At 33.9% G+C, this 19,533-nt stretch overlaps 1 protein-coding gene across 2 annotated transcripts; it reads left to right on the plus strand.

Moving 5' to 3' along the window:
- Positions 1 to 11,455: 11,455 nt before the first annotated feature.
- On the plus strand, positions 11,456 to 19,318 carry LOC129886795 (eukaryotic translation initiation factor 4G-like). Of its 2 annotated transcripts, none has more exons than XM_055961645.1 (11): positions 11,456 to 11,623; positions 11,839 to 12,061; positions 12,182 to 12,294; positions 12,478 to 12,651; positions 12,797 to 12,870; positions 12,972 to 13,028; positions 13,208 to 13,984; positions 14,138 to 14,566; positions 14,646 to 17,746; positions 18,521 to 18,715; positions 18,809 to 19,318. In XM_055961645.1, exons 2-11 carry the CDS (start codon positions 11,889 to 11,891, stop codon positions 19,137 to 19,139), a joined length of 5,424 nt encoding a protein of 1,807 aa, XP_055817620.1. In that variant the 5' UTR covers positions 11,456 to 11,623; positions 11,839 to 11,888; the 3' UTR covers positions 19,140 to 19,318. The 2 variants fall into 2 exon arrangements, with proteins under 2 accessions (XP_055817620.1, XP_055817621.1); XM_055961646.1 differs by having other exon boundaries at positions 12,484 to 12,651.
- The last annotated feature ends 215 nt before the right edge of the window (positions 19,319 to 19,533 follow it).

Raw genomic sequence — 19,533 nt, forward strand, 5'->3', positions numbered from 1 at the left:
ATATTCATTGACAAAAAAGTGATTTGAATTAATACCATATATGTATTTTATTAAATTTTGAAAGAGCAAAAGAATCGAGTTTAAATAAATTTGATTATTTGGATTAAATGATGTTTTGAGCAAGATGTTTTGATAAGATGTAGATGATGTTTTGAAGTATAATGACTAATGAAGAGGTAATAAATGAGTTTAACGTTTTAAATAAAAATCCAATAAGACTAGATGATGAGGTTAATATGAGCACATATTTTGGAAGTAGTATTGAGCACCGAGTTGGGTAAAAGTTTAATTGACTCAAAATCTAGAACTACGTAGTCAGCGTAGGATGGAGGCTATGCCTCTTAAGTCCCAAAAAGAGGACTTTGATGATTGGATCCAAGATGGTGATGTCTTTTACCCTAACAATGTATTGGATGGATGTGGCAACGGCATCGCTTCGTTGTATCATCACTAGCTCATAAGTGATGGTTGTCCGTTAGAGAAACTCCCAATTGAGTAAGCATTGCTTATTATTATTTTTAAACTTGCATTACATATTGATGTTGAAATGATGTTGAGTTCTTAGTTGAGTTTTTCTAAGAGGAGTTTCTTGATATTTTTCCTTACTTTCCTATCATTTTACATACTCGTAAATTTCATGTACTGACAACATTCAACTTGCATCATTTTATGATGCAGATACAGGTGTTAGAGATCCTCAACATGCGCATCGTTGAAGATCATTACTTTTCAGCTATTAGGTGAATCCTTCTTGTATTCAGAAGAATTTTTTATTATTGTTAAGTATTATGTTTCTTTTGAAGTAGCCATTGACATGTCATTGACACTGTCTGATAGTTTTAGAGGCTTCATAAACAGAGTTTGATGATGTAATTGGAGTAATTTTCCTTTGAAAGTACTTCTTCTAAGGATTTTTTCTTTTATTTGATGTTGATGATGGCGAACCCACATAAGTATTTTTATTTTCACTTAAGTCTTCCACTGATGAACGAATGAGTGATGAGACCAAGTGGTTCTCTCGGAGGTTAGAGATGATTTCTGAGTGCTGATCACGCCTAGGATATCCTTTCGGAGCGTGACTCTAATATTGTCAATGATATGAGAATTAATGGAGAAGCATTAGACCAAGTTAAAATTGTTGAAAAAGTATTATGATCCTTGAGTTCAAAATTTCACACCAAGAAGACGGTCCTAGAGGCCTTCAAGATCTTAGCACTTTGACACTTGATGATTTAGAAGGTGAATTTGTGACATACAAGATGTTCCTTAATCAACAGAAGACAAAAACAATTTATAAAGTGTTGCAAGCAAAGGTAACTCAACCAAACCAAAAAGAAGAGATACCAAACTTGACTGAGTCAAATCAAAGAGGTCAGAATTTCAGAGGTAGAGGACAAGGGAATAGAGGTAGCTTTCGAGGACGTGGTAGAGGTAATTTCTCTTATCAACAGAGAAATAATAATAATTTTAGAAAAAAACAATAAAGTAATCAAAAAATTTCGAGACGTAATAAATCAATAGTTCAATGTCATAATTATGAAAAATTTAGGCATTATCAAATATATTGTTGGTTTAATAAATCTGAAAATATAGAAGCACATGAAAAGTTGGCTGAAAATTATGGAGATCAACAAGAAACTTTATTATTTTCTAACTCAGGAATTGAAGAAAATAAAGGAAATGAATGGTTCATCAATTCTGGTTGTAGCAATCACATGTCTAGCAAAAAAGAATTATTTATTGATTTAGATGAATTATTTAGAGCTACCGTAAAACTTGATAATAACTCTAAGGTGCCTGTTATTGGAAGAGAAAAAATTCTAATTACTTCAAAAAATGATTCTTCTCACTTTATATCTGAAGTATATTATGTCCAAGTCTTTATCAAAATTTATTGAGATCTAGAGCTACTGGCAGAAAAAGGATATAACTTATTCTTTAAGTATGGAATTAGCACTATTAATGATGATAAAATAAGACTTATTGCAATGATAAAAATAAATCAAAGTTGTTTGTGGCCTCTTTATCTCAATCATGGAGATTTACCTTGCTTTAGTTCTGTGAATTTTGATGAAACTTGATTTTGGCATCTACGCTTTGGACATCTAAATTTTGGGAGTTTGAAACATCTTGCAAAAAAATAAATTGGTTAATTGTTTGCCTTCCATTGATTTTCCTGATACAAAGTGTGAGTCTTGTATTTTGGAAAAAAAAGTACAGAGAACCTTTTCAAAAGGGCAAAACTTGGAGGGCTAATGCACCATTGAAGCTAATCCATTCAGATTTGTGTTCAATTGAATTCCAATGGAGGTAGTAAATACTTTATTATTTTTATTAATGATTTTAGTAGAAAAAATTGGGTTTATTTTTTGAAAAATAAATCGGATACATGTGAAGTTCTTAAAAGATTTAAAGTTTATGTGGAGAGGCAAAGTAGATATTTTGTTAAAATAATAAGAACTAATAAGGAAACTGAATTTTTTGTTTGTGATGACTATTTAAAGAAATTTGGCATTAAACATCAATTGAATGCTAGATATACTCCTCAACAAAATTGTGTAGCTGGAAAAAAAATAGAACAGTGATGGATATGGTGAGATCAATGATGCATTCCAAAAATATTCCCAAAGAGTTCTGGGCAGAAGTTGTAGCCTGTGCCATTTATGTTCTAAATAGGTGTCCTAATCGATTTAATTTTGAAAAAAATCCACAAAAAACTTGGACAAGTAAGAAACTAAATATTTCCCATCTAAAAGTATTTGATTGTCTTGCTTATGATCATATTTCTAATGTTTTGAGAATGAAATTGGACGATAAAGCAGAAAAATGTATTTTTATTGGTTATAGTCATGAGACAAAGGGTTACAAGTTATTTAACCTAGATACAAGAAAGATAATTGTTTGTAGTGATGTAACTTTTGATGACCAAAGTACTTGAGAATGGTCAAAGAAAAGTCCTGAATCATCTGAGTCTCAACCAATAATTTCAATTATGGAGGAAAGAAGTTCTATCAGACATCAATAGGAACAAATAGCTCATATTGTTCACACAGAGACATCCAGTCGCCCACAAAGACATCGCCATTTTCCATTCCGTTTGCAAGATTATGTTATTGGTAATGATAATAATTTATCCAATGAAGATATTGTAAACTTTGCATTATTTATAAATTGTGATCCAATTACTTTTGAGGAAGCTGCTAAAGATGATCGTTGGGTGGATACAATGAATGAAGAAAAATAACACTTGGGAGTTGACAATTTTGCCACCTTCAAAACAACTAATTGGAGTCAAGTGGTATACAAGATCAAATACAAACCAACCGGAGAAGTAGATCGGTTTAAGGCAAGATTAGTTGTTAAAGGATACAAGCAGAAGACATGTATTGATTATTTTGAGGTCGTTTCACCTATTGCAAGACTTGATACTATTCGAATGATTATTTTTTTGTTGTAAATAACTATTGAAAAATTTATTAAATGGATGTTAAATCAACTTTCTTGAATGGTGTTCTTGGGGAAGAAGTATATGTTGAGCATCATATAAGATATATAAAAAGAGGTCAAGAAAACAAAGTTTACAAGTTGAATAACACGTTATATGAGTTGAAACAAGATCCTAGAGCTTGGTATACTCGCATTGATTCTTATTTTGTTGGACATGATTTTCATAGATGTCCTTATGAACATACATTATACATAAAATTCAATCTTGATGGAGAAATTCTCATTGTGTGCTTATACGTGGATGATCTAATATTTACTGGCAATAATCTCAAATTAATTTCTGAGTTTAGAGAGGCTATGATTAGCCGATTTGAAATGACTGATTTGGGATTAATGTCTTATTTTCTTGGTATTGAAGTCTCTCAAATGAAAGATGAAATTTTTATCTCTCAAAATAAATATGCGAGTGATATTTTAAAAAGATTTAATATGGAGAAAGCCAAACAAATCTTGACCCCTGTTGAAGAGAAGTTGAAGTTGACTAAAAATGAAACTAATAATTTTGTTAATGCTACATATTTTAGAAAATTGGTAGGGAGTCTAATGTACTTGACTTCTACAAGGCCTGATATTACTTATGGAATTGGATTAATTAGCAGATTTATGGAATTTCCGCGCTAATCTCACGTGCAAGCAACTAAGAGAATTTTGAGATATATTCAAGGTACACACTGTGATGGCTTATTTTATTCAAAGGCTAATGATAGTAGTCTAGTTGAATTCACTGATAGTGATTGGACTGGTAATATGATGAAACGAAAAAGTACTTCTAACTATACATTTTATTTGGGATATGGTATATTTTCTTGGTGTTCAATGAAGCAACAAGTTGTTGCTTTGTCAACTGCTGAAGCAGAGTATATGGCTGCAACAAATAGTACTACAAAAGCATTATGGTTGAGAAGGATGCTTGGATTTCTTCAACACAAGCAAGATAGTCCTACAAAGATATTATGTGATAGTAAATCTGCAATTGAGTTAACAAAAATCAGTTTTTCATGGGCGTAGCAAATATGCTGACATCAAATGGCACTTCATTCGTGATTTGGTTCAAAATAAAGAGATAGTAATTGAATATTGCAAAACTGAATAACAAATTGCTAATATTTTCACAAAGCCATTAAAATTGGAGTTGTTCATAAAGTTGAAGAAGATGTTAGGCATGGTCATAAACCAAGAGTAAAAATTCTAAGTTATTTAGGATTAGTTGTTTGATATTTATTTAATTCATGTCTAGTTAGAATTTATTTGTCCTAGTTTATATATGAATAGATTTTCTAGTTCAATAGACCCTTGTGGTCAGTCCCTTTCCCAAATTTCGTGCATAGCGGGAGATTTAGTGCACCGGGCTGCCCTTTTTTAGTTTAATTTGGTTTGTTAGTATTATAAATAGGGGTATCTTGTTACATACTTTCAATATCTCTTCTCTTTGACTTAATAAATTTCTTCTATATAGTCTTTGTTGAGTCTTTCACTTGCATATATATTATTCCGCTGTGTGATTTTATTTCTTTCAGTCACTTAATATAAATATCAAGGTAATTATTTTTCTCTACCATAATAGGTATTTTCCCAATTTCAACATTTCTCAACAAACCAAATAAGAGAAAGAATTTTTCTAAATTTTTCCTTGTTTTTTTAATTATATTTTTAAGTATATAATGCATTAGACAAATTAAGGCGTGTCATAGTTCACAGCGTATGTTATAAAAAAAATTAGCTAACAAACAATAACAATATGTTCAATGTAGTTCTACAAGTAGGGTATCGAGAGATTGGTGAGTATGCAGTTTTATTTCTATTTTAATTCTTATGAAGATAGATAAATTATTTCTAAAAGAAAAACATAACTATTTAATATAAATATCGAGTGTAAATAAATATTTTTCTTTACCATAATAATAATTTTTTTCAATTTCATCATTGCTCAATATAACAAATAAGAGAAGGAAAATTTCTATTCTTTACTTCTCTACGCTTTTACTTATTCTCTTTTTCATTCTAGCTTTTAAATAAATAACACACTAAACAAACTATTATTAGTGGTAATGCGTATCACAATTTTAGAATGATGGTGTACATAGATTGCTTTATGAAGGTAGATATACTATTTTGAGAAAAAAAAATCCATTTAATATAGATATCGAGTGTGAGTTAATATTTTTCCTCTACAATAATAAGTTTTTTTTTTCAATTTCACCATTGCTTAATAAACTAATTAAGAGAAGAAACTTTTTGTTTACTTTTCTACACTTTTTCTTGTATTTCTTCCTCTATTTATTCTCTATTAATAGTGCATTAGATAAACTATTACTAGTGGTAACATATGACACAAATTTTACAATGCGTGTCAGATTTTTCACAACACATGTTAAAAGAAAATTTATCTAACAAATAAATAACAAGTGTGATATCAAGAAGGCACCGTACACAATGTTACCCCTGCCTTGTGAAAAATGTATACACTGTTTTAGCAAAAAAAATTTAGCTACTTAATATATATTAAGTGTGAAAAAATATTTTTCTCCACTATAATAAGCATTTTCAATTTTTATCATTGCTTATAAATCGAATAAGAGAAGGAAATTTTCTAATTTTTACTTCTCTATGTTTTGTTTCGGCATAATACATAAATAAACACTTAAATTTGGCATCAATTGACAATTGAACACTTCAACTTTGAATGTGTATATCTAGACACCATAATTTGTCTCTGTTGTGTCACACTTCAACTTACTAAACGATCATATAGACACCTCTTTGTTGGTTATTCACATATGTACTCTTAAAGTTTTAGTACCTACTTGTTATATGCGACCAATTGCGTGACTGTTTATTTATTATGAATTTTTTAAAATTCTATTTTTAAAATAAACAGTGCATTAGATAAACTATTTTTAGTGGTAATGCGTGTTACGTTTTTCCCAATGCGTGTAAAAAAAAATCAAGCTAACAAATAAATAATAACATATCAAATGTAATCTTAAATTTAGGATATTGGAAGAGTAATGTCTAGTTAATCTTGTCCCTTATATAATGAAGGTAGAAAAAGTATTTTCGAAAAAAGATGAAAAAAATTTGCCTAATTTAATATCGTGTGTGAGTAAATATTTTTCCTCTATTGTAATAAGTATTTTTTCAATTTCATCATTTTTTAAAAAATCAAACAAAAGAAGAAGATTTTCAATTTTTACGTTTGCTAAGTTTTTCCTTGCATTGTTTTTCTCAATCTAATTAAATAGATAATGTATTAGACATACTTTTATTAGTGGTAATGTATGTCACATTTTTACAATGCGTGTCAGATGTTTCACAACGCGTGTTGAAAGAAAATTTATCTTATAAATAAATAATAATATATCCAATATAATTTTATAAGTGAGATATTGAGAGGTTGGTGTGTACACAATCTTGTTCCTATCCTATGAAAATAGATAGATTATTTTTGAAAGAAAAATTTAGTTACTTAATATAAATTAAGTGTTAATAAATCTTTTTCTCTATTGTTATAAGTATTTTTCTAATTTCGTCATTGTTTAATAAATCATATGAGAGAAGAATTTTTTAATTTTTTTACTTCTCTACGTTTTTTTGGTACAATTCATAAATATACATTCAAACTTGACTTAAATGATAACTCAATACTTCAACTTTGAGTATGCACTTCTAAACTCCGCAACTCGTCTCCATTATTTTAGTTGAACACTCCAACTTACAAAAAGATTATCTAGACTCATTCAAAATTTAATGTGTCACATCATCATCGAGTGTATAGAGACATGATAAAGTCAAGTTGAGATATTTAGTTGCTAGAAGAGACCAATTTGAAGTGTTTAATTATGTACTTCTAAAGTTGGAGTACTTACTTACCAATTACGTTCAATTGAGCGTCTGTTTATGTATTATGTCTTTTATTTTCTCTTTCTAATTTTAAATAAATAGTGCTTAGATAAACTATCATTAATTAGTGGCAATGCATATTACCTTTTTTACAACACACGTTAAAAAAATCAACTAACAAATAAATAACATATCAAATATAATCTTACATGTAAAAGTTGCTGCCATGTGACCAGGAGGTCACGGGTTCAAGCCTTGGAAACAGCCTCTGGCAGAAATGCAAGGCAAGGCTGCGTACAATAGACCCTTGTGGTCAGGCCCTTCCCCGGACCCCGCGCATAGCGGGAGCTTAGTGCACCGGGCTGCCCTTTTTTTATGTAGGATATTGATGGCAAGTGAAAGGCAAAAAAATGAAAAAAGTTAGATCAACATTGGACATATGTCCTTTTTTAATTGGTCAATAATTTTATTTGATTTTCTTCACTTATTTTGATTTCAGTCCAAAATAAAGTTATTTTAAAAATACAATACATTTGTAATTAAAATAGAAAGAATAAATAAAATCAATAGAAAAAAGAAAAAAAAATGAATGAGTGTTAAAAAAAGGAAAAAAATAAGAAGTTTAAATACAAGGAAAAGAAAATAAGAATATTTATTTAAAAAATAAGAATAAAAATGAATATGTGGGGGCATGTGTTACACAACACAACTAACTTAGTTGATTGAAGGTATCATGTCAGCATAAAAAATGCACGAAAATACAGAAAAAAATAGTTTGAGGGGACTAATAAGACCTAGTTAAATTTAGGTGTGTTGTTGAGATTTCGAGCATAGTTTTGAGGGGAAGGGGGGTTACTTGTGTTTCTCCCTTCTTTTTTTCTCAATCGAATTTTGAAATAAATAATGGATTAGACGACCTATTATTAGTCTAACGTATGTCACATTTTTCACAATGCGTGTCAGATTTTTCACAATGCGTGTCACACTTTTTAAAACGCGTGTTGAAAGAATATTCATCTAACAAATAAATAATAACATATCCAATATAATTTTATAAGTGGCGAGAGGGTCGTGTGTACACAATCTTATTTCTACCTTATGAAAATAAATAAATTATTTCTGAAAGAAAAATTTAGCTATTTAATATAAATATTGTTCTCTAATGTAATAAGTATTTTTCTAATTTCACTGTTGTTTAATAAATCAAATAAGAGAAGGAAATTTTCTAATTTTTACTTCTCTCTGTATTTTCTTAATACATAATCATACACTCAAATAATAATTAAATATTTTAATTTTGAATATGAACATTTAGACACCGCAAATTTTCTCCATTGTATTAGTTGAATGTTCCAACTTACAAAATGATCACCTAGACACCTCTAAAAATTTGTGTGTCACATCATCATCGAGTGTATACAGACACACCAAAGACAAATTAGAGTATTTAGTTGCAGTTGAGACAAAGCCAAAATATTTAGATGTATGCTGTTAAAACTAGAGTGTTTTTAGTTGCCAACTACGATCAATTTGAGTGTCTGTTTATGTACTGTGGTTTTTTTTGTCATTGTAATTTTTAAATAAATAATGCATTAGACAAATTTTATTAATAATAACACGTGTCACGTTTTTTACAACGTGTGTTGAAAGAAAAATCCAACTAACAAACAAATAATAACATAGCAAGTGTAATTGTACATGTAAGATATTAAAAGTATGGTGTGTACTTATTTTTATCCGTTGTCTTTGAAGATAAAGATACTATTTTCGATAAAAATTAAATTAATTGCTTAATATCACATCAAATGTGAATAAATATTTTCCCCCTATTATAATGAGCATTTTTTTCAATTTCATCATTGCTTAATAAATCAATCACGAGAAGAAAATTTTCTTATTTTTACTTTTCTATATTTTTTCCTCAATCTAATTTTTAAATGAATTATGCATTAGACAAACTATAATAGTGGTAACGTGTGTCACGCTGACGCTTAATACAAAAGCATGTCAGAATTTTCATGTGTTCGAAAGAAAATTCATCTAACAAATAAAGAGAAAAAATCCAAAATAGTCCTTATTTTTGGGTCAAGACTCAAAGTCATCATTGAATTTTTATATGAAGCACTAATAGTCCCTCATGTTTATAATATTAATGCACTTTTGATCCTCTCCTAAACTTTTGCCTATTTTTTTAATATTGATTTTGTCCACAATATCATGTATGAAATGTTCAATTGTCTTTTTATATATTTAGTAGAAATAATAATTTAATGTGAGAAAAAGTGAGAAGAAAAATACCTTGTTCTTTTAGTAAAAATATTATTGAAGTTATAATTCGAGAGGTTCATCACGTCGATTTCACGCGTAATATTTTAAAAATATCTTTTCTTGCAATGTCATATGTCATGATTTTCTTAGTTTAGCTACAATAATATTTTCTTTGAACAGAATTAAGGTATTTTTCTTCTCACATAAAATTATTATTATTAGTAAATATATATAAAAAGATGATTGAATATTCCATATATAAAATTGTGGATAAAATTAATTTTAAAAAATAGGCAAAAATTTGGAAGAATACAAAAGTGCATCAATATTGCAACACATGAGGACTATTAAAACACAAGGGTAACTTTGAGTGTTAACACAAATATAATGAACTATTTTGGGCCTGTTCTCTTACAAAAATTATAGCCAAGAAAATAATAAGATAAAATATAGCCAAATTCGCTATTTAATCACGGTTTATCTTTATTTAGCCACGATTAAATTGTGGCTAAATAACGTTATTTTTTTATTAGTTACGACTTACTTTTTCTTTTATTCCGTAAAAGTGAGATATTAATAAAGCAGTGTGTACATAATTTTACCTTTAACTTGTGACAATAAATAAATTATTTTCAAAAGAAAAATTCAACTACTTAATAAAAATCAAGTGTGAATAAATATTTTTCTCTACTGAAATAAATATTTTTTCTAATTTCATCATTGCTTGATAAATCAAACAAGAGAATGAAAGTTCCTAATTTTTACTTCTCTACGTTTCTGACATACTGCATAATTATACATTCAAACTTGATATCAATCGATAATTCAATATACCAATTTTGAATATGCATATCTAAACAACATAACTTGTTTTCGCTGTATCAGTTGAACACTCCAACTTGCAAAATAATCTCATAGATACCTCCTAAAATTTATGTGCTACGTGAGCATCGAGTGTCTAAAGACACAATAAAAATAAGTTGGAGTGTTTAGTTGCTAGTTGACACTATGTTAAGATGTTTAAATAAGTATTGTTAAAGTTGGAGTGCTTACTTGCCAATCAATTGAGTGTCCATTTATGCATTATGTGTTTCTTTTTTTCTCATTTTAATCTTGAAATAAATAATGTATTAGACAAATTATTATTAACGATAAGTCGTGTCACGTTTTTCACAATGTGTGTTGAAAAAAAATTAAGCTAATAAATAAATAATAACACAATAAGTATATTAAAACAAATAAGATATTCGAAGTATGGTGTGCACTCATTTTTATTTGTATCTTTGAAGGTAACTAAACTATTTTCGAAAAAATTTAAATCAATTGCTCAATATAATATTGTACTCATTCTTATCCATATCTTTGAAGGTAGAGAGACTACTTTTGGAAAAATTTTAATCAATTGCTTAATATAATATTGTACTCATTCTTATCTGTATTTTTGAAGGTAGAGATACTATTTTCGAAAAAATTTAAATCAATTGTTTAATATAATATTGTACTCATTCTCATATGTATCTTTGAAGATAGTAAGACTATTTTTGAAATAAATTAAATCAATTGCTTAATATAATATTGTACTCATTCTTATTTGTATTTTTAAAGATGGAGAGACTATTATTAAATCAATTGCCTAATATATAGAGAGACTATTTTCAAAAACAAATAAATGAATTGCTTAATATAATTTTGAGTGTGATTAAACATTTTTTTCTCATACCAAAAAGAACTAGGGAAAAAAGTTTTATATAAATATACTTTTTTGGGTTAGATAGTTTTTCTTAATATTTCCTCATAAATGATTTAATTTGTGTAGATTCTTTCTCTAATAAAGCATAAACATTTTCCCTTTTACCAACAAACACACATTACCCTTTTCCTCTCATTCTTCTCTTTTCTCTTCCTCTTCCTCTTCCTCACTTTTCGTTTGCACTACTGTGGTCATGGTTTGCACCAATCATCATTCTCATTGAAACCCTAAGTTCGGCACTCTTTTTTCCTTTTTCAGGTAAGTGACTATAACTGTTTCTAGGGTTTGTTATTTGAGCGGGTGGGTCGGGTGAGAAGCTCGAGAATCGGGTTTGGGTTTGTTTATTGGGGTTTGTATTGAAGTGGGTTTCTTTGATTTTGATTATTGAGATTTTTTATTTATGATTTCTGATGAAAGTTTTGATTTTTTTTCCTTTTCTTGATTGATTGATTGGTGGATCTGTTGTGTTATAGGGTAGAGATTGAAAAAAACACAGCAAAGCGGTTTTCTAGAGTTTGGATTTATGTCCTACAATCAATCAAGGTCTGACACTCGCGAGTCGTCTCAGAAGAGAACCGGCCGATCCGGTAGCTTTAATCAGCACCGCGGCGGTAGAGGAAGTGGTGGCGGTGGTGGAGGCGCCGCCTCATCTCCTGTTTCTTCAACCTCCAATCCATCTTTGACTTCTAATAGAAGGTGAGTTTTTGCTTTTTTCTGGGTCATTCTCTGAAATTGATTTTTTTGTTAAAAAAACCTAGGGTTTTTCCATTACTTACTGGTGATTCTTTGATATCCATTGTTATTTGGTTCTTTTAGTTTCAACAACAAGAAGTATAATAATGCTCAAGGAGGGCAACCTAGGGTAGGTGGTACGGGTGCTGGCTCTGATTCTCATTTGAATGGTGCTCATCAGCAACAACCATTGCGTGGTATGTCAATTGACTATAATAATCTTTTTGCATGTATATTGGGCTTGTGAAGTAGTTTATTTTGAAGGCTTGACTATATAGGTTTAAAGCATACCGTTTGTGATAATTTTGTATAATGTGGTGCAATATAATGTATTAGTGGTATTTTTGTTTTACTTCAATGACGTAGTTCACTTTATCTAGTTACAGGAGCATCAGATGTTTCTGTTGCTATTGCACATGCGCCTCTTCCCAGTCCTACTGTTAAGCCAACTGACGCTTCGACTCAAAAGGTTACCCGAACAGTGCCAAGACCTCCAACTTCTAATGTCGTCCCTCCAACTTCTGAGTCGTCTGCACCTGTCACTCCTGCAAAGAGTATCTTCTTACTCTTTTATCTATCTACTTGTACTCTTTTTTTTTTTTGGGGGGGGGGAGTGGTTGGCATGCAGGAAAATTGGCACTTCTTATGTATATAGTTGCAGTTCCGACTATTGAATGATATTACTTCCTGATTTTCTAGATCCAGGAGATGCATCCAAGTCATTTCCACTTCAATTTGGATCCATAAGTCCCGGTGTCATGAATGTGCTGCAGGTATCTCTAGACTCCACCACGAGTGGTTTTCTTTTGTGTGTGGTTAATTTGAAAACTTTTGTCCTGAAAATTGAAGGTATTTGATTTTACAATGTGTGTAGATACCTGCGCGAACAAGCTCAGCTCCACCAAATCTGGATGAGCAGAAGAGAGCCCAGGTTTTCTTCTCCTTTTGTGTCTGATTATGAATTTTCTGATACCCGATCTGATCAACCGAGCTTGTCATCTAGCTTCTTTGTATTTGTTGGACTGTTGTGATGTTATTCTTGCCCATGGAGCAATCTAGTCATGGCCTCCAAAGTAGCTTATGGCTCTGATTCCTTCATTTATTTGGCAGGCTCGCAATGACACTTCAAGAGCTATTCCTTCATTGCCAAATCCATCCACTTCCAAGCAGCCTATGCCAAGAAAGGATGCAGGAACCCTTGACCAATCTAATCATAGCGAGGCTTATGGGGTGGCCAGCAAGCCCAAAAGAGATGTACAAGTTTTAGCTCCTCCCCCTGTTACCCAAACTCAAAAGCCTTCTACACATCCCATACCTGGAATGCACATGCAAATTCCATTTCACCAGCCACCACAAGTTCCTGTTCAATTTGGTGGTCCTGGACCACAAATTCCATCTCATTCCATGTCGGCTACGTCATTACCAATGCCGATGCATCTGCCGATTGTCAATCAGCCTATGCAGCAGCCAATGTTTGTCTCAAGTCTTCAACCCCACCCAATGCAGTCTCAAGGAATGATGCATCAGGGGCAGGGCTTGAATTTTTCGTCAGGAATGGGGCCTCAGCTCCCTCCGCAATTGGGAAACATGGGAATGAATATGCCATCACAGTTTTCTCCGCAGCAGGCAGGAAAGTTCCTAGGTCAACGTAAAAGTGTGAAGATAACTCATCCGGATACTCATGAAGAATTGAGGCTTGATGCGACTCATGGTTCGAGGTCGCACCCTAATATGCCACCTCAATCACAGGCTATTGCATCATTTCCTTCCGGTCATCCTAACTATTATCCTAACTCTTATAATTCCAATTCTGTTTTCTTTCAAGCTCCAAGTTCTCTTCCTCTCGGTAACAGTCAGATTTCTCAGCCACCAAGGCCTTTTAATCAGGTTAGTCAAGGCCCAATCCTTCATGGAATTTTCTATCTCAATTTTCTTTATGCTTATCACTGAAATCAGTACCTAAGAGTTTTATTTGCTTGCAATTGAATTTCCGTACATGCTCACAACATAATGTATCTTGTTCATGCTAATCAACTTTAGGTGACAGTGAAACCAGCTGCTGGAGGAACACATCCAGGAAAAGAGCAATTACCATCCGTCAGTTCTTCTTTTGGAAAAGATCCAGTGAGGCTCTCGAAGCCACATGGAGGAGATTCAGCTCACTCTCAAAAAGACACAGACACTTTACATCAGAGCTCCACTACTCAGTCAAGGACTGGTGATGGCTCAAAATCTGCTTCAAGGCCTGTAGAAAATATACAATCTACTAAAGGGGCTGATTCTATCTCAGGGAAGAGCTCAGCAGCTGGCATATTGTCATTGACCTCTCAGACTTCCGTTGAGTCTTCAACATCTCTAATTAGAGATAGTAGTGTAGATGCAGCAAGTGAAACACTTGGTGGCCCAGTCTCCACTGAAGATCAACAGAAAAAACAAGTAACTAGAGGACAATTGACTGTTCAGGATAAGGTATTTTATTTGCATGCTTCTTGAATGATCACACCACTATACTATTTCAGTCCTACTTATGACACAGAGTTTTTTGCAGGCTCTTGGGAAATCTACCTCAGTTTCAAGTCAGCCTCCTCAGTTTCCATTTACCAGACCAGTTGAGGTCAATACTGCTGCTTCAGTGAGCATTGCTGTGAACACTAGGGAAAGTCTCTGCTTGTCAGAGTCCACTGAATTGAAAAGTCATCTTAGTGGAAATTGTGGAAAGGAAGATTTGTCTGAACCTTTGGATCCCAGAAATCAGGAAGTGGGCAAACCAGTACTTAAATCTGGGGATAGACATGAAGTAGCATTGCCTGAGGTTGGCAAGCAGGATGATAATAACTGCTCGAAGCCACCTTCAGAATCTCTTCTGGTAGAATCTTCTGAGGTGTCTGGCCTAACTGAAGAGGGGTCTCCAAAGAGAGCAACAAATGCCAACATTGAGAACGGTAGACCAGAAATTGGAGTGGAAGACATGAATGAATCTGTAGCTTGTTCAACTGGAGTTGATAACATGGCTGATAGCATTACATCATCCACTTCTAACCAGGATTCTACAAATACTGAGGCTTGCATATCAGCAATAGGTCTATTGGCTCAAGATGATCAGGAATCAGATACAGCTGACCCCGAAGAAGCTCCTGTTACAAAATCGGTTGTTGCAAGTCAGGAGTTTGCCTCTGATTTGTTGAAGACTTCTGATGAGGCCAGTTCAAAGAGTGAAGATGAAAATACTGAAACTAGTAATACCGGTTTAGTTTCCAAGTCGTCATCTGGTGTCAAGGAGAAATCTTTGGTGGATTCCATTGTGCGTAAGGTCACAGTGGCTAAGGGGAAAATGAAGAAAAAAGACCTATATAAGAAGGCAGATGCTGCTGGTGCGACTTCTGATCTTTATATGGCGTATAAAGGTCCAGAGAAGAAGGATGAACTTACTCAATCTATTGAAACCATTGAACTCACTTCTGGAGATGACTCTAAGCCTCCATCTGCCGATGCGTCTCAGGAAGATCTTAGATCAACTAAGAAGGTTGGTGAGGTTAAAGCGGAGCCAGATGATTGGGAGGATGCTGCAGATGTATCTACTCCTAAACTAGAAGCTGCTCCAGAACATGGAAAGAAAGTTGATGGTGAAGATGGTGATGGTGTGACTACCAAGAAATATTCAAGAGATTTCTTACTTAAATTTGCAGAGCAATGCATTGATATTCCAGAGGGTTTTAATGTTGCTCCTGATATTGCTGATATTTTAATAAATTTTAACGCCAGTGCTTCCCGTGAGCCGTTCCCGAGTCCTGGACGAGGTACTGATAGGCCGTCTAGCGGACATCGTGAACGCCGCGGAAGTGGCATTGCGGATGGAGACAAGTGGAGCAAGACATCTGGGCCTCCTATGCCTGGTCGGGATTTTCAGCCAGACCTTGGTTTTGGTGGAAATGCTATGGGATTTCGACCTGGTCAAGGAGGAAATTCTGGTGTCTTGCGGCATCCGCGAGCTGCAATGCCTATTCATCAGTATGCCATGGGTCAGTATGCTATGGGTCAGTATGCTGGGGGTATACTATCTGGACCAATGCAATCCATGGGTCCTCCTCAGGCAGGAGGCCTGAGAAATGGAGTTGATGCTGACAGGTGGCAGCGTGGAACTGCTTTCCAAAAGGGTTTAATGCCATCTCCTCAGACACCTGCGCAGAATATGCACAAAGCTGAAATAAAGTATGAAGTAGGTAAAGTAACAGATGAGGAACAAGCCAAGCAGCGACGGCTGAAAGCTATCTTAAATAAGCTGACTCCCCAGAACTTCGAAAAATTATTCCAGCAAGTGAAAGAAGTCAATATTGACAATGTTGTCACACTCAATGGTGTAATTTCTCAGATATTTGACAAAGCTTTGATGGAGCCAACTTTTTGTGAGATGTATGCCAACTTTTGTCAACACCTAGCAGCGGAGTTGCCTGACCTGAGTGTAGACAAAGAAAAAATCACTTTTAAGAGGTTACTTCTAAACAAATGTCAGGAAGAGTTTGAGAGAGGGGAAAGAGAGGAGCTAGAAGCTAATGTGACTAACGAGGAAGGCGAAGTAAAACTGTCAGCAGAGGAGAGGGAGGAAAAAAGAGTCAAAGCACGGAGACGAATGTTGGGCAATATAAGACTGATTGGTGAACTTTACAAGAAGAAAATGTTGACAGAGAGAATTATGCATGAGTGCATCAAGAAGTTGTTAGGTGACTATCAAAATCCTGACGAGGAGAATATTGAAGCTTTGTGTAAGTTGATGAGTACAATTGGCGAGATGATAGATCATGCCAAAGCAAAGGAACATATGGATGCATACTTCGATAGATTGGAAAAGTTGTCAAATAACATGAAACTTTCTTCCAGGGTGAGGTTTATGTTGAAGGATTCAATTGATCTAAGAAAGAACAAATGGCAGCAAAGGAGAAAAGTAGAAGGGCCTAAGAAGATCGAGGAAGTGCATAGGGATGCTGCCCAAGAACGACATGCACAAGCTACTAGGCTTGCTCGTACTCCTAGTCTGGGAGGTTCTAGTAGAAGGGGTCAACCTATGGATTTTGCTCCCAGAGGAGGGAGTATGTTGTCTTCTCCGGGCTCCCAAATGGGGGGTTTCCGTCCTATGTCTCCACAGGTCCGTGGTTATGGCATGCAGGATGTACGTGCAGATGAGAGGCATTTTATCGAGAATAGGACATTATCACTTCCCCTGACCCAGAGGCCTCTTGGTGATGATCCGATCACACTTGGACCCCAAGGTGGTCTTGCAAAGGGAATGTCTTCCAGGGGCCAACCTGCAGGACCAAGCATTGATAGTATGTCAAGTTTTGGAGACTCGAGAAGGATGACACATGCCCAAAATGGCTATGGTTCTTTGCCAGAGCGCCCTCATTATGGTTCAAGAGAGGAGCTTATGCCCAAATACATGTCTGAGCGATTATCTAGTCAACATGATCAATCAAGTGCACCAGAAAGGAATGTGACTTATGGGAGCAAGGAGCGTGGATTTGATACAACTTGGCCTGCTTCACCACTTGTAAGAAGTGGAGGGCCAACTTCCACACAAAATGTGGCTCCTGACAAGATGTGGCCAGAAGAACGTCTGCGGGACATGTCTATGGCTGCTATCAAGGAATTCTACAGGTACTTTCTGAATTGATTATTATTTACTTGCAATTTATTTATATTGGTCTGGCTATGGGTTATGTGTTCTGCAGACACCATTTTAAAATTGTTGGTTTGTCTACTTAAAATAAGTACCACCATTCTGGAACTGTTTTCAGAAAGTTGCTTCTGATATCAAGAATTTTGGTTCAACACTTGGCTGACTAATGGCATCATCAGGAGTGTTTAAACTTTTAGGGAGCATAAGCTTATGTTTATGGTTCGGCAATTATTGATCTTGAGAAGACCTCTTCCAAAGAAGTTCATATTTTCTTGTCGTTTTTGTTGTGGGATCTCACTACCCATGAAAGAGCCTTTCTCCAACCAAAGAGGAGTGGACTTTAAGTTTGAAATTCAGTGATGAGCATTAACTTTTAAGGATATCTCAAAAGTATTTGCAGTGATAGCTTAGAAAGTCCGTGATGATCATAGTGTAGGTTGGTGTGCTTCCTTGGGAAGTTTGAAGCACAAGGAACTTTGTTATTTTGTTAACTGAGGATGGGTGTAGTAGGAGAATTTTCGCACTGTTTGAGAACGCGTATCTCCCCATTATTCAACTTCGCTGTCTCCTAGTGTAACTAAGGAAATTATAATTTCTAATTTCTAGTAATGAAGATTACATAAACAGAGTTTCTTTTAGCATCTGTCATCTTAAACTTCATCTAGTAGCAAAGTGGGATTCTCCTAATTACATAATCATGAACAATAGATGTTCTATTGTGTATTTATTGAGTTTATCATTTTTCATTTCAGTGCGAAAGATGAGAAAGAGGTTGCTTTGTGTGTAAAAGACCTGAACTCACCCAGCTTCTATCCATCAATGATCTCACTTTGGGTTACTGATTCCTTTGAGAGGAAAGATATGGAAAGGGATCTTTTGGCAAAGCTTATAATTGATCTAACTATTTCTCGAGATGTGACGATGAGTCAAGATCAGCTAATTAAAGGGTATGGAGTTGTGCTTTCCTATAAAATGCAAGCTCTAACCTTTAAAGCACTTGAATTCTCTGTTCAACTTTATGTTTGTGTTTACTCTGTCAGGTTTGAAAATGTTCTGACTACCTTGGAGGATGCAGTAAATGATGCCCCTAGAGCAGCAGAATTTCTTGGTCGCATCTTTGGGAAGGTAATATTGGAAAATGTGATACCGTTTAATGAAATTGGGAGTTTGATATACAAAGGTGGGGAAGAGGAAGGACGCCTTGTGGAAATAGGGCTTGCTGCTGAAGTTCTTGGGAGCACATTAGAGATGATAAAGCTTGAGCAAGGTGATTCCGTAGTGTCAGAGATCTGCAGAAGCTCTAATATGCGTCTAGAGAACTTCCGGCCTCAAGGTTCAAAGAAGCAATGGAAGCTAGACAAATTTATCTAGGGTAATGGGGGGGAGGGATTGTATCTTGGTAGAGATTCATGTCTAGTTTTTAGGGGACATTTTAATTTTGCAGATATATATTTAAATGGTGATCAATATAAGGGTTTATGTCCTTGAATGTTTGTAGTACCATTATTTTTTGGAACTGCAATAGCAATAGGATGAACTAAGCTTTTTAATATCTTGGCTCCACCACCATAAAATTACAACTTTTTAAGGAGAAGAATACAACTTGGTGTTCATTTTACCTCGATCCTCTGTGAGGTACGAATATATTGAAAATGATTTAAATTTGCAATCCTTTTAGAACCCTTGTCCTTGATGTCAATTTTCTTGTTAGAATTGTTGTCCCTTTTACTTATTGGACCCCAACTGAGCTTTAAGGTTTAAAATA

This window comes from Solanum dulcamara, chromosome 4, assembly GCF_947179165.1.
Source record: "Solanum dulcamara chromosome 4, daSolDulc1.2, whole genome shotgun sequence".
Classification (NCBI taxonomy): Eukaryota; Viridiplantae; Streptophyta; class Magnoliopsida; order Solanales; family Solanaceae; genus Solanum; species Solanum dulcamara.